Source organism: Acipenser ruthenus, chromosome 4 (assembly GCF_902713425.1).
Source record: "Acipenser ruthenus chromosome 4, fAciRut3.2 maternal haplotype, whole genome shotgun sequence".
Taxonomy (NCBI): domain Eukaryota; kingdom Metazoa; phylum Chordata; class Actinopteri; order Acipenseriformes; family Acipenseridae; genus Acipenser; species Acipenser ruthenus.
This window is the reverse complement of record NC_081192.1, coordinates 44961931-44977551: the sequence shown is the minus strand read 5'-3', so window position 1 is coordinate 44977551 and position 15621 is coordinate 44961931. Positions and strand designations below refer to the sequence as shown.

Here is a 15621-nt window from a genome sequence, read left to right as displayed (position 1 = left end):
TAATTATTGGTGGTCCAGATTATGCTTTGATAATTGCTATATTTTTTTCACCTAAGAAGCACTAAATGGTAATTAAAACAGATTTTAAATATTGTTACATGAACTTGTTTTTGTTTAACAGTGAAACCAAATCATTTTTTGCACCAGAAATATAGATGTAATATACGTGGGTGTTTTCGATTGCAATGTTCACATCATTCAACAAACCAACACTTTTGCATTAATCTTGCTGTAGATGTTTATTTAATGTCTGATTTCTTGATGATTTTTAAATTCTGCATCAGGCTTTTTAAACCATGTTCTGTATCTTAACAGTGAAATAAGTACCTGGGTCCAGTTTCACCAACCACTTTCAGGCAGCAGTTATAATGCTACAGTAAACCCAGTTCAATTATAGTACACTGAAAGACAATACAGCGTTGGGCTTATTAGATTTCTGTGATACTATTCTGTTAAATGCTAGAACTGAACCATAAGAAGAAGGGTAGTTCCAGAGGGAAAACTTGTAGACTACATTTAAAATCCCCGGAATATGAGTTGTTCTTTTCTCAGAATTGTAGCTCATGCGATCTGTTCTGCTATAGTGTGTCAACAGCATCATCAAACATTTGAATAAATGAAATGGACATTTACAGTACAGTAAGCCTTTCTTTGTAAAAAAAAAAAAAAAGTTTCTGTGTAAAAGAAATCATGATGAATATGCTGTAGAATATATTGGCTACTGCGTGGTAAAGTTTGTGTGTTTATCAAGTAAGATAAAACAAACAAACAAAAGACTTATTATTTAAATAAATACAAATACATACCCCGATTAAGGTCAAATCTTCTTGTTATAAAAAAACATAACAAACAGACAGCATTTTAATACTTGTGCGTTCCGCTTTTGTCATTGTGTTTAAGACGTTAGTACACATTTGAAGACTAGGAATGTGTTTCTTCTCTGAATACATTTATACATCGCAGCAATCGTGTGATCGTATTGTGTGGTTGATGAATGTGCAGCTATTGATAGCATAGTGCAATATGCTGCTAAATGAAAGTAAAGGGAATGCTATTTATTTTTACAAGCGATTCTAGTTATGCAGGACGAACATAAAAAATGGCCATTGTACAAAGCAACCGGTCATGGTATGTTATGTTTGATATAGTCTATAATAGAAAAAGAAAGTCCATGTTTCTATTGTGACATACAAATAATAAAAAAGTTGAAAGATTAGTTACAATTTGATTTGTACACCAATAACTTTTTTTTCACTAAAGTGAAAGCCCATACTGTTTATAGCATCTCCCAATACTATAATAACAATATTAATACAAAATACGGAAATCTATTTAAACGCAAGTCTTTGAAAAAAAGTGCTCAACTATGTACTTGTAAACGCCAAATGTGTATTTAACAAAAATCATATTCTACTGAATTCTAAATGTACATATATTAAAAACCAATTGAGACATCATTGCAGTACCAGTGGCAGCTCAGAGTACTGCGATGTTCTCAATAAACCATAAGGCGGCGCTGCAGACTTGATTTAACTGAAGAACCGTGAACTTGTACGTGCAGCCAGCCTTTTGAGCTTTCTCGATCTGTTCCTCTCAGTTTTCAAATACATTGTAATTAGTCGGTGTTTAGTGACAAATTACAATAAATAGGATATGTTCATTCAATTGAATTCTTGTATAAAAATGTACCGGGCGTTTTAAATGAACATAACATATAGATGTAGATAACTATTAAGATGTTAAAGCATCCAATTAGTTTTAACTTGGATTTATTTGTATTATTGTACTGCTTTTTTTGTTTTATTCATGTAATGCGAATAATTATGCATTTGCTAGCCGGGCTGATTTTAATTTATACTATGGTCTATTTATTTAGCGCGATTTTTTTTTTTTTTTTTTTTTTTTTGTATTAGGTTTACTTCCTTTCACTCCGAGCTTCAAAGAGGACCCATATAGACCACAAAACATACCTTTTACTGTAAATTGGTTTTTAAAGCTTGTACTGAGTAATATTTTCTTTTTCTAAAGTGAATAGTTTTATATGAAAATCATACCAATAGTGTTCTTATATTTTGAAAGAAACAATATTGGTCAATCTGTCTTAAACTAAGATGTTTTAGAACATCTTATATAGCAAATATAACAGCAAATAGAACAGATCTTTAAACCCTTGATAACTTCTCTCCAGTCCATGGTAAATTCAATACAGTGTTGCTTAATAAAACGGTAGGAATCACTTGCACCGCCTCAGTGAGTGCGGTTCTTCATTTTACAATACACGTTCGTTTTTAAATTATCGTTGTTAATATAACACGTTATGTAGCTTTCTTTCTGAAGCCTATTCAATTTAACAAATTATGATAACGAAGTTATCAATAAAACAGGTTTAGTTAACTTTTTCAAAATATAGTACACCGTGTTTGTTTAACAGGTGTATACTGACAATGTTGATAAATAAATAGGCAAGCTAATAATAATAATACATGATACATTAATGAATATCAGGTTCTTGTCTAAGTTTAGTCTGAAGTGTGTACCCTGTTTTCCTTTAAGGAAGACGTGAAGTAATTTAGTTTGAGTCTATTCAGCACCTGTTGCATATTAACTTTTTCCACTCAGGTTTAAACATGCAATGGAAAGTTTGTATTATTGTAGTATTTCTGTTTTTTTCCCTGGAGCTAAATGTTATATATATATATATATATATATATATATATATATATATATATATATATATATATATATATATAACTATGTTATATATATAGTTTTAATTGTTTGTGGATTTTAACCTATACTTAAAATGTGTCGATAAACGATTGGTGCTTTATTAGCATTTCATTCTAAGCAGTAAACATTATTATTATTATTATTATTATTATTATTATTATTATTATTATTATTATTATTATTATTATTAATAATAATAATAATAATAATAATAATAATAATAATAATAGCTTTACCACACTATTTACAGATAAATAAATACCTATGCGCCAAATAGGCTAGTGCAGAAAATGTAATTCTGTGCACTTGAATCCGTTATTTTCTTGCAGACCACACTTTGTCAAAGCAGGCTAATTTTTCAAATAATGTGAATTATTATTATTATGATTATTATTATTATTACAAGTTAAATATTTACATAACAAGTTCGTTTAAATGTCCCATGTGATATGTAAAATCTAAATCTATAAATATACAAAATATAGCCTATAATATATGTAAATTAAAGCGTTTACAAAATTGTGCTGGAAGCGCTAGATCACAGCTCAATCACTGAAAGCTCTTTTCACTCCACTTTCATTAAAGCCTCTATGTTTCGCCGTGCAAATGTGATTATTGGTATTGGTGTGAATGGATGTCATACAGTAAGCTAACCCATATTGTTTATTTTATGATTGCATTTTGTGGTGGTTTAAAAACGGTGCCTTGTTAAAAGAAAAAAAAAAAAAAAAAAAAAAAAACACCCAACAGAGTTAAGTGTTAACATAATAGAAAATGACACAAAATACATGCTATTGTCTTTTTATTTGTTCATCGATAAGTCACTCCTGTCGAAGTACAACAAAGTAGATGTATATTGGAAGTGTATACAACTTTTAGAATAATATCACTTCCATGACAAAAGTGATAGTTTGGGCTGCATACGATGAAAGGGGAGTGCTTCCCTTTTAAATCGTAGTTGCTATTCAAACACACATGCACAGATTAGAACATTGCAGTTAATAATACACAGAAGGCGTGTCTAAAGGCGGGGTCTGAGTTCCAGTGCCCAAAGCTCTGAAAAGTAGAGGACCTGACACACACAACTCAGACGCAAGTCTAACTTCAACTCAAAGAGCCGGGAACAGACTTCAGCGTTGGCATTCGGACACGAGCAAATTTACGACTTTTAAAAAGTATACCATTCTAACTGCAAGAAATACTTTATTGTATTTAATTATTTAACGCAAAATGATGAATTATAAAAGAAAAACTTGGAAAAGTGCTGACGTTTGACTGGAGTTCACCGCTTACAGACAGTGGATTAATGAAGTTTTGTAGAAATCACTGCTGGCGACCTTTGGCAGCCTGTATCTTGGGGTAGGTATTTCTAATCTGTGTATAAGGCAGTGCTCTGAACAGAAATGTTTTCCGATACGTTACAACATAGAACCTCGGGCGTTGTGAAAGCAATTACATGTATGTTAATACAGCATATAACTCGTGTTTTTAAAATCATGGCGTGTATGTGTTAATAGTTGAAATGTCTGCCAACCTGCAAAATCTCTTTATGGCTAATAGTCAACATGATATAACATACTGTTATTATGGGACATTTGTATAGGCTATCGAAGCTACTTTCCAGCTGCATTATTTAAGGGCATAACTTTCATTCCGTACATTGTGTGTGTGTGTGTGTGTGTGTGTGTGTGTGTGTCTATATATATATATATATATATATATATATATATATATATATATATAATGAACATGATACCTATTAACTCAATGTGAGAACAACATTCCTGCCATGTTTGGATCCAGACGTGTCAATTGTTTATCAATAGCTACCGTGCCCCGCATCCAAAGCTGTCAATCCAGCACTTAACTAAGAACAAAAGGGAGGATGTTAATTCCACTCAAGGGACTCTAACAATATCACTTTATTAAACTAACTGTTAAATAATAGGAAATAAAAACTAACACCTAAAGATAGTGTTTTAAAGAAGGAAAGGGGCTCCCTGCATGTCAAAACACTTGTAAGCACTGATGCGCAGTCAGGACGTGTTCTTCACACATGCTTACTGTATAAACATGACGCATTTCATAATACCAAAATATTAATAATAACAATAACATAACAACAAAAGCGTACCATAGGGAGGTTGCAAACACAGGCAATTGTATGTCTAAAAGTAAATGCAGCTGGTTAAAAAAAGTAGTAATTTAGAAATGATTGTTTATACGATGGATTAGGCCCACAAGAGCAAACATTGCAAAAATATTATATATAATGAATTTAAGAACAGCATTTCTCCAAAAAGTACTGCGACTACTGGCCTTAAGCTTTGTTTGAGAAAGAGTTGCTGCATAGTAATTACATTATCTAATTTGCCTGAAACATCTTACAACTCCTGCTTTTTCATGAATATTTTTTAGTTTTTAATTTTAGCTAGCATATTATTAATTGTCACTAAAATGCGTTATATATCTACATACACAGTTTATAATCGCCGTATAAGCCCTTTTCATTATATTTTAGTTTATTATTAGTAGTAGTAGTAGTAGTAGTCGTAGTAGTAGTATTAATAATTTGATATATATATATATATATATATATATATATATATATATATATATATATATATAACAATGTAGTATTGTTTGTAGTGAAAGATTAAGTTTTTTTTCGTATATTAAAACCAACTATTCTCAAAATAAATTCCATTCTGTTCTTAGATAAGGGACATGTCAAATACAACATTTCAAAGTTGTCACTGGAATTAATCAGGCACTGATCGTAATGGTGAAGACACATTAAAACGATTTGGTGGGAAAGTTTCCTACAGTTTTTGTGTTTTCCCTCCAGTTAGCTTGAGTAAAACCCTCTCACAGTCACACAGCTCACCACTGAAATCCATAACACGAGACAAATATTGCACTTCCTTTCATTTACTATTCGAATACATGCATGCACAAAATACAGAGTTGCAATGGATGAGCGCGGATATACAATAAGATCCGATATAACACAGACAGTATCACAATACAATTCAGCAACAGTGTGCTCTTGTTAATAAACTATAGAGAAATACTAGTTAAGCTTAAGTACTGTCCAAAATGTAAGCGATATTTTGAAATATTGACGGCTATTGCTTGGTTAACCAAAATAGTGAAAAACGTGTCTTCGGCTTTTATACAGAGTTGCAATGGATGAGCGCGGATATACAATAAGATCCAATATAACACAGACAGTATCACAATACAATTCGGCAACAGTGTGCTCTTGTTAATAAACTATAGAGAAATACTAGTTAAACTTAAGTACTGTCCAAAATGTAAGCGATATTTTGAAATATTGACGACTATTGCTTGGTTAACCAAAATAGTGAAAAACGTGTCTTCGGCTTTTATACGTAGGCCTGTTGCTGAAATTTCGACATATTGTAGAATTTTGTTATTCTTATTTATTTATAGTCTAAAATCAGTTTCTTTTTTTAGTTGAGTTATAATCCCTGACATTAAAATAAAATGAGCGTCTGTGTTTCAAGAAGGCTATTGTTTATAGGACTAAACAAATGAAATATAGCCTATTGTTAACATTTCAGTAGGCCCTCTACAACTGTATTCGGTTTATCAACGAGCTGTTTCTAAATTTAATTTATTTTCAGATGCCCAAATATTATTTTTTGTGGTAGCTGTATACGTGTAGGCCTATGTCCAATACAACATGTTAGTTTTCAGTCAACGATAATTTAATTTAAATAGTGTAACTTTATAGGCCTACTATATGTATATTTTACTACAATTTAAAGTAATAAAATCGTAAATAAAATGAAAAAATAGAGAGACAGATGCGAAGCGCAAAGCAGTAATAGCCTACATTTTCACCAGGGAATCTATCGAGGCTTCACTGCCCTATTGTTTTTATTTGAGGAGTTTAGTATCGTTTTCAGGGGAAAGGCGCGTATCTTTAGTTAATCAATTTGTAATTGGTTCGACAGCAGGGTGAATTTATTCACAGCCTGTCCTGCTGGAAAGGTGTCGTTTTTCTTTCCAATTATCTTGACAAATTAGATCTTGTTGAAGAAAGAAAACTAAGCAGCAAAGCGTCAGAATAAACTTCCCTGCATAGACAACCCCTCCACCCTGGCTCCAAACACAGTCTGTCTAATTAAAGTACCTGCAGATTTTAACAACACCCCCTCCAGTTCTAAAAGAAATAATCAATAAACCCGTGTAGTAAGGTGAGAATTCTCTCTCCATGAGCGGTCACTTCTGAAGACCCTATACAGACGTAAAGAAATACGCATATAGGTGAGCATTGCAAATTTAGTAAAAGACAAAGATCGTCGATCTGGTGGTCACCAGAAAATAATTTTAATTTCCTTGATTTAGGGTCAGACATTATTTGTTTGTGTGGTTTTCTTTTTATTTATTTCTTAGTAGACGCCCTTACCCAGGGCGACTTACAGTTGTATAAAAAAAAATAATAATAAAAAATAAAAAATACAATGATTTCAGTCCTAATAAGAGCAAATACAAAACCCAGTACGATTTGATGTCGGGGCAGTTCAAGAGCAGATAACAGTATTGATAGTTACATCAGGGTTAGATACGAATGCAAGTGAAATACAAAATATTACAGATTGGGTTAAGTGCAAGATTAAATACAGTAAAATAGGCTTTAACGTTGGCTATTAGAGACACCTTGCTAAGTTAGAGTTGTGAGGCATTCATTTTGATTGTGTAAGGTTAGCGTTGTCACTTAAGTTGCCATTTATATGTACTGCTTTATTTTGAAAAGTCTGGCATTGATTTTGTCTCATGATCTATTTCTAGTTGGGCTAATCTGAAGGATGAATGTGTCTATCCATTTCTTGGGGTTAGGTGGACATAATATTGTAAAATATCATAGATAATGCTTTTACTTTGGACATAGTTTAAAAGCCCCCAACCTGACGCCCCCACCCCCACCCCCACTCACCAAATGTAAGTAGTAAGGCATTCCAAAATTGTCACAGAAAAATATTAAACTATTTTATGCCACTCTTTTTTAGGAACTAGTTCAAGAATCTATCAAGTTCTATTGAGGCCTTCCGTTAGCGTCCAAAGTGAAGATGGGAAGTAAAGCGCTCCCCGCTCCGATCCCTCTGCATCCTTCCATTCAGCTGACCAACTACTCCTTCCTCCAAGCAGTCAACACCTTTCCAGCTGCAGTGGATCACCTGCAGGGCTTGTATGGACTGAGCGCAGTGCAGACCATGCACATGAACCACTGGACACTGGGCTACCCCAATGTGCAAGGCCTCAGGTCTACAATCACCGAAATGGCTGCTGCCCAGGGCTTGGCAGACACCAGGTTTTCTTTCCCCGCTTTACCCTTCGCAGCCCACCTTTTCCATCCAAAGCAAGGCACCTTATCTCATGTACTCCCAACCCTACACAAAGACAGGCCAAGGTTTGACTTTGCCAACCTTGCAATTGCTGCCACACAGGAGGACCCACCAAAGTCTGGAGACCTGTCAAAACTGAATCCGGGGCTGGGGAGTCCCATCTCAGAGATAAACAAACTTTCCCCAGATCGGAAACCCACTAGAGGGAGGCTGCCTTCCAAGACTAAAAAAGAATTTATCTGCAAGTTTTGTGGCAGACATTTTACTAAGTCATATAACCTGCTTATCCACGAAAGAACCCATACTGATGAACGGCCGTACACCTGTGATATTTGCCACAAGGCCTTTAGAAGACAAGACCATCTTAGAGACCACAGGTAAGAACCCTATGAATGATTACATTATTTTCCACAATTTATTGTGAAAATGTATATAGTTTAGTTGAGAGAACATATATTCTCAGACAGAATAAACAACTAATATGCTCCTTACTTATTATTGAAACCTACATTAAGCCTCAGTTGCACTCAGTTTAATATATCATCATTAATAAAACTTATACTACATCGTGTTATTATATGTGCACAGCTGTTTTGCATTTATTTTGTAATATAGTTAACATCAATAAATGATACAAATTAATTATATCCTTAGTAGCTAATGTTACATAACCTTTTTTTTAATTCACACCATGTCCCTTTAGGGGTTCCATATAATGTAGCTTATCGTTGTATTTTTATTGTAATTTTTAATGACGCACCTGTTCAAATTCTTATAGTTATTTATTTCTGTGGTGTCGATTAGAGGGGAACGTCAACACATTTGTGAATTACATCACTCTCCTCTCCCTGTGTCAGTTTTATGCGTAATTACTAGATACGACAGGAGAACCTTTGAAGAGACACTGTAGATCTTGTGGAACACCTCAAACAACATAAACACGACGAGATGAAATGTATTGAACGTTTGTTAAATTAAAGTGCTCTTGTAGGTGGTATTTTTTTTTATTTACAGTGCATTGAAATCTATGTCCAGTATTGTGACTTTTCTGAGAGGGTGCTGAAGGTTTTCATAACGCCTATTACAAAGCAGAAGAAGTTATTATAACAAAATAACTGTTATGTTCAATATTGTAAATTGCCGTTTATTATAAAATATTAGAAGATAAACTATAGTAAACATGGGCTTACAGTAGGGTTAATGCACTTCCACTAAACCAAATCCATGTATTGATTTTCAGATATATCCATTCCAAAGAAAAACCATTCAAATGCCAGGAATGTGGTAAAGGATTTTGTCAATCAAGGACTTTAGCTGTGCACAAAACATTACACATGCAGGTAAGTTCTTAACAGCTCTTGTGGGATAACATGTATTTCTTAAGATTGTCGACAGTTTAAAATTATCATAATCAAATGATTGATTACAATTGAATATTGTACTCTAATTTAATTTTTTGATGTCTGTTTATTATAATGAGGATGATCAACTATTTAATGCTGTGCAATAGTACTATAGCCTGCAGTAGTCTTTAGTTCTGGCAAACATGCTATAGTTAGTATTGTTTATATGGAGAATACAGAATTGGTTTTGCATTTAAATAAATGGACATAGCCTGTGCAGTAATTTCAATAAACCGATAAACATTAATTTGAAATGATAAATAAATAAATAAATAAATAAGTACAAATTTAAAGCAAAAATAGAATACATTTTGTGAAGGATTAATCCTTTGCTTGCTTCAAATCTAAACAGGAATCACCTCACAAATGCCCAACATGCGGAAGAACCTTTAATCAAAGAAGTAACCTGAAAACTCACCTTCTTACCCATACAGACATCAAGCCCTACAACTGTGAGCAGTGCGGGAAGGTGTTCCGGCGCAACTGTGACCTGCGGCGGCACAGCCTGACACATACGCCCCAACAGGGCTACTAGCCGCTAGCCATTGGGGCCTAAACTATCCTAAAAACTTTATCTAACAACAGACTCTCAGTTTATAGCAATAACAGACTTTCTGACTTGTAAAACACAAACCCGGAAAAGAAAAAAAAAAACTCCTTCTCATTCATTGTGTATGTGGCTCCTTCGCTGAGCTTTTGTAAATACTGTTTTTGTACTGTCCTTTTTTTGGATACAAATTGTAAAAGTTTTGTAATATGAAAATATGTTAAAACAAATTGTATTTTAGAAATAAAAGATGTTTACTATTCACATTTTATTACTTTGTTTGTCATTTTCTATTATCTATGTTCAAATATTGACATGTCATGTTCTTGGAAAACAACAAAGGGCACACACTCATCAGCCACATATACGGATGTTCTCATATTTATTATAATATTGTAATCAAAACCAGACTAGGGAATGACATCGTTTTGCAATAATAGTATTTTGATAGTTCAACCTCTTATTTAGTTATTTCAGATGTTTATGAAACATCCTGGACAGGGGTATGTGCAAAAAAGAATGGGTTTATAGGCACGTGTATTTGTATTTGCAAAAAACAAACAAACAAAAAAAACATAAGCATTAAAAAGTATTTCAGTAGAAGATGTATGTATTTACTTAACAAACCTATGTGTTAATTTTTGCTAGCCTATAGGTTTTGTGAACAACAATAATTGTTAAAGCTGGGCAACACTGCCACACACAACCCCCCAGGCCTAACGAGGAATAGCATACAGTTGAGGATTGGAATAGCATACAGTTGAAGTGAATCGTTTTGTTTATTTATTTATTTATAAATATTTGTCTGCCTGTCTGTTTTTTTTTTGTTTGTTTTTTTAAATGCCTTGTACTTTGCATTGTACACCACTGGTCAACTTCGCGACAGCAACTTACTGTGTCAGAATTGATCTGACGTAGGGATACATTTACGTGTGTTTGCATTTTGTAAGTTAATTAAAAGAAAATCTAAATCAAATTTTAGGCATACCACGGTTTTGAGACATCAAACATACTGTATATATATATATATATATATATATATATATATATATATATATATATATATATATATATATATATATATATATACGTGTTGTAATATAAATTATGACATTCTTTATAATACAAAATGTGATAAATAAACGAAACGTTGAAACAATTCCTGTTAGGTTTTGGATAGCTTTACAGAAGTCAGCAAATGGATAAGACAAGAGACAATACTTAATTGTGACCATTACCGGTATTATTATTATTATTATTATTATTATTATTATTATTATTAACCACCCAAAAAGGGTGGTTTCTCGCTTACAGCCCCTAGACATTCTAAAACCAGGAAAAGTGAACACCCCTGTTTTGGCCTAGCCTATTTGCACTGGCTCCCTGTGGAGTGTAGAATTGATTTTAAGATTTTGTTGTTAACTTATAAAGCCCTGAATGGGTTTGCACCCAATTATTTGCAGGAGGTACTTACCCCATATCATCCGAATCGCACTCTTCAGCTGACAGGATGCGGGGCTACTCCTATAGGGTCATTATTCCTAAGGGTCAACAAAATCAGCAATTGTGGAATGCTCTGCCTGCGTCTGTCAGGGAAGCTGGGACCATTACAGTTTTTAATAGTTTGTATAAAATGGCTTTCTTGTCTTAGTGGGTTTTAATGTAACTTTTATATTGCATTATTATTATTATTATTATTATTATTATTATTATTATTATTATTATTACATCAAGATAACATAATGGGCATCATATAACTTGTTATTAGCATTAAGCACTCATGAATACAGGTCCTACTGTTAACATAAAAATAGGTGCATTTGTTTTCCAATTTATACTTCCAATCGCACGCCCGTTTTTAAATGATGGGTCAATCTGTCACTGATGATTTTCGTACTAATCACTAGATGCTAATTTTCAATAATCTTAACGTTTTGATCTCTGAATATTTAGCCAACAGTCATACCATAGCCATACCATTTATACAGGTGGAGAAATACAGATGGGCGAGTTCAAAGCAAATGGTCACGCATGTTCATTCATATACCGTTATCTATTTATTTTGTATTTTATATTTTGCAGTTTCCAAAACAACACCAGTCAAGGGGCAGGTGATCCCTATAGGCAAATTCACTAAAATAAATCAAAGAAATAAGATTAAAGAACATTTAATAACATTAAAAGGTACGTGCTGTTCCTGGGAGGGAAGATCCAGAGGTGTGGTTGAATCTGAACCTGCAAAGTATCAAACGAGTACTTTTATGGCAATTGCTCTAAATACATTTACAAAATACAGGACACGCTAACAAACTCTTTACAAATATGTAAATATATGCATTCATGTTCTTAATAAAAAAAAATATATATTCACATAAAATAAACAAACAGTTGTCCCTTATTATATATTAAGCGTTTCGAGCTCCAGAGAATCAAATCATACAATGATATACAATTGGACAAGCTCGCGAGAATCATAGCGCACAATGATGGGCATCTGTTAGAAAAAGAAAATGCCAACGAAATCTGAAACAAACTGCTTTGATGGAAGGCCACAATCAGCAGGCTATGGACTGTAACTAAATGTTTAAGAGTCAGAACATAAGCCTATTTGTTATTAACAAAATACCTCCATTATATAATCAAAACATAGGAATGCGTATTATCTATATTTGCACTAAAGACTAAAGACGTTTTGTTTTCATAGAATTTTACATTTTTTATATTTATTTTGGGAAGTTAAAATTAAAATTGTCTGTAATGCAATGTCTACATTCATTGTCTATTATAATGACATTTTATATGTTATAAGTAAAATTATTAATAATCAATTTAGCAAATCAATATTAAACCTTTCGAATTAACTTCGTTTTAATAATAATACAACCATTTAAATGGGCTGTAGAATGAAAATGTCACATATGTCTATAAGCAATATACTATATTATTATGATTATTATTATCCCTGGTAGTAATCTATTTTCCCCGATACAATAAAAATGTCTGCTTGTGACAACTGCTGTCTATGCATGTTTATAATGTCTATCACATTGTGTTGTATTTGCAGATGGATGTGTACATTTGTATCTATAAAGAAGATGTATAAAAATAAACGTTAAGCATAACAAACAATTTGGGCATTAATTGTTTAATTAGAAATAATGGAACCAACCTAAATTATTATTATTATTATTATTATTATTATTATTATTATTATTAACGGTATTATCATTCGGTATTATCATTATGTATGGTCCGTAAATAGTAATATTCCTATGTGATAAAACGCATCAAAAAAGAAATGATACACTGAAAAAAACATGTTTGATTATTAGAAGTGTTTTTGTTACATTGTGTTATGATTAACAGTTTTGAGCATGTTGTTAATAGTTATGAAAAATATCGCTTTTTATACATATCTTTTTATCAGCTTCTAAACTGAAGACTAATGAATTGCCTATTATTAAAATAAATAAATAAATGTACGTTTTATACACCTTAGCGCATTTATACATATTCTAAATCATAATGTATATTCAACCGCGTTTCTTCCATACAGGAATCCCCACAACCACTGCAAGTAACGCCGTCATGCCAGTCAATTCTGAACCAAACTTGGGTAAAACGACTCATCAGAAAGCTAAATCATCTGATCTAATGAAAGAGGCAAGATCTGAACAGGCAATATATTCATGGAAAATGTGGTTGATTAGCAATCGGAAAATAAGTCGATCACCATAGACTGAAAATGAAATACAGTAATAACTATAAAAGATAAAAGAAGAAATGTAAAAAAAATATATACATTTCGCCTAATGTGACATAAGGTTTTTAAGGTTTAACGTTACTTTTAGAACATATAAATATATACTTTGATTACTAAGTTGAATATAACACAAACAGTCAAACTAATTCAAGTATTATTATTATTATTATTATTATTATTATTATTATTATTATTATTATTATTATTATTATTATTGTTTTTGTTGTTGTACTTTGTGGTAAATCACCTAGTTGAAAATATTTTTCTAACAGGTTCATTTTGGCACTTTAATCCCTCCCAATTTATGTTTATAAAAAGCGACAAAATCATCAACAAATTTAATAAACGTTCGAAAAACAAGACGGCTTTTTTTTTTAGTAGCCTAAAAAAAGATTTTTTAAAAAATATAAATAAAATACATCCTTAATTAAATATTTGTTGCTAAATGAACAATAAAAAAACGGTTATAATTGAACAAAACGTAACACATTATAACCCAATTCCTTGAATGTGACAAGTGATTAATCAGGCGATCAATACTTTATTTATATAGCGCCTTTCATACAAACAGTATATCAAAGCACTGTACAGGACAAAACAGAAGAAAATCAAAGTACAATTCATGTGTATAGAAATTAAAGAACAAGAGTTTAGAATTCAGTTTAAACAAGCTAATCCAAAAAAGTAAGTTTTCAATCTTGACAAAGTCATCAACTGATGTAGCACTTCTGCTATGAGATGGCAGTGCATTCCACCATCTGGGAGCACAGTGACTGAAAGCTCAGCTGATCTTAAATCAGGAGAAGGTATATATGTGACTAGAAGCTCCTTTATTTAATCTGGTGCCATATCTTTAAGTGCTTTATAAGTCAGAAGTACCATTTTTAAATCAACTCTAAACTTCACTGCGAGCCATTGCAGTGAAGCCAGCACAGGAGTTATATGGTCTCTTTTTTTCGTTCTGCTGAGAAGTCTGCTGGCTGCATTCAGTATAAGCTGCAGGCGATTTATGGCGTGACCTGGAAGCCCAACAAACAGAACATTGCAATAGTCAGGAAGTCGGGAAGACACCAAAGCATTAATAAGGTTCTCAGCATCAGACAACAACAGAAATGACCTAATTTTAGCAATGTTTCGCAAATGGTAAAAGAACGCTTTGGTGACATTGCAAATATGCGACTCAAAAGATAAATCAGAGTCAAATAAGGCCTCTAGAATTTTCACTTCCATATGAGGAACTGTATTAAAACTCAGAATCAGGATTTCTTTGTTCCCATTCCCAATGACATTTTCTAATAGAATTCCTGCCACTCAGTTTGTTCATTGTCACACATAGGATTCCTAACGAATAACGTATTAAATAGGTAGGCTACTCACTGTTGTATTTTCTTCATATCTGGTTTCCGTCCTTCCCATTCCACAGAGACAGCCCTCCTCACTGTCCAGAATCATCTGGCCAACTCCTCCCACGCTGGCCTTTCTTCAATTCTCATTCTCCTTGATCTTTCCTCCGCCTTTGACACAGTCGATCATTCCATACTCCTCTCCCCGCTTTCCAACCTCGGCATTTCTGGAACACCCCTTAGGTGGCTGCACTCATACCTATCCTCCCGCACCCCTGCTGTTGCTTTCAACAGCCTCACCTCTCCCCCCTCACCTCTGACTGTTGGTGTTCCCCAGGGCTCCTCGGACCCTTGTTATTCTCTCTGTACACCTCACCTCTTGAAGCTCTAATCTCTTCATTTAACTTCCCCCACCATTTCTTTGCTGATGACACCCAGATTTTCTTTTCCTTTCCTTCTT

At 33.0% G+C, this 15621-nt stretch overlaps 1 protein-coding gene across 2 annotated transcripts; it reads left to right on the top strand.

Annotated features, from left to right (window-relative positions):
* The first annotated feature begins 3823 nt into the window (after positions 1 to 3823).
* Positions 3824 to 10317, top strand: LOC117399278 (protein odd-skipped-related 2). 2 transcript variants are annotated; one of them, XM_033998369.3, is made up of 4 exons: positions 3824 to 4089; positions 7770 to 8482; positions 9346 to 9445; positions 9943 to 10317. In XM_033998369.3, the coding sequence occupies exons 2-4, from the start codon at positions 7830 to 7832 to the stop codon at positions 10015 to 10017; spliced, it is 828 nt and encodes a 275-aa protein (XP_033854260.1). In that variant the 5' UTR covers positions 3824 to 4089; positions 7770 to 7829; the 3' UTR covers positions 10018 to 10317. The 2 variants fall into 2 exon arrangements, with proteins under 2 accessions (XP_033854260.1, XP_033854259.1); XM_033998368.3 differs by having other exon boundaries at positions 9861 to 10317.
* Positions 10318 to 15621: the final 5304 nt, after the last annotated feature.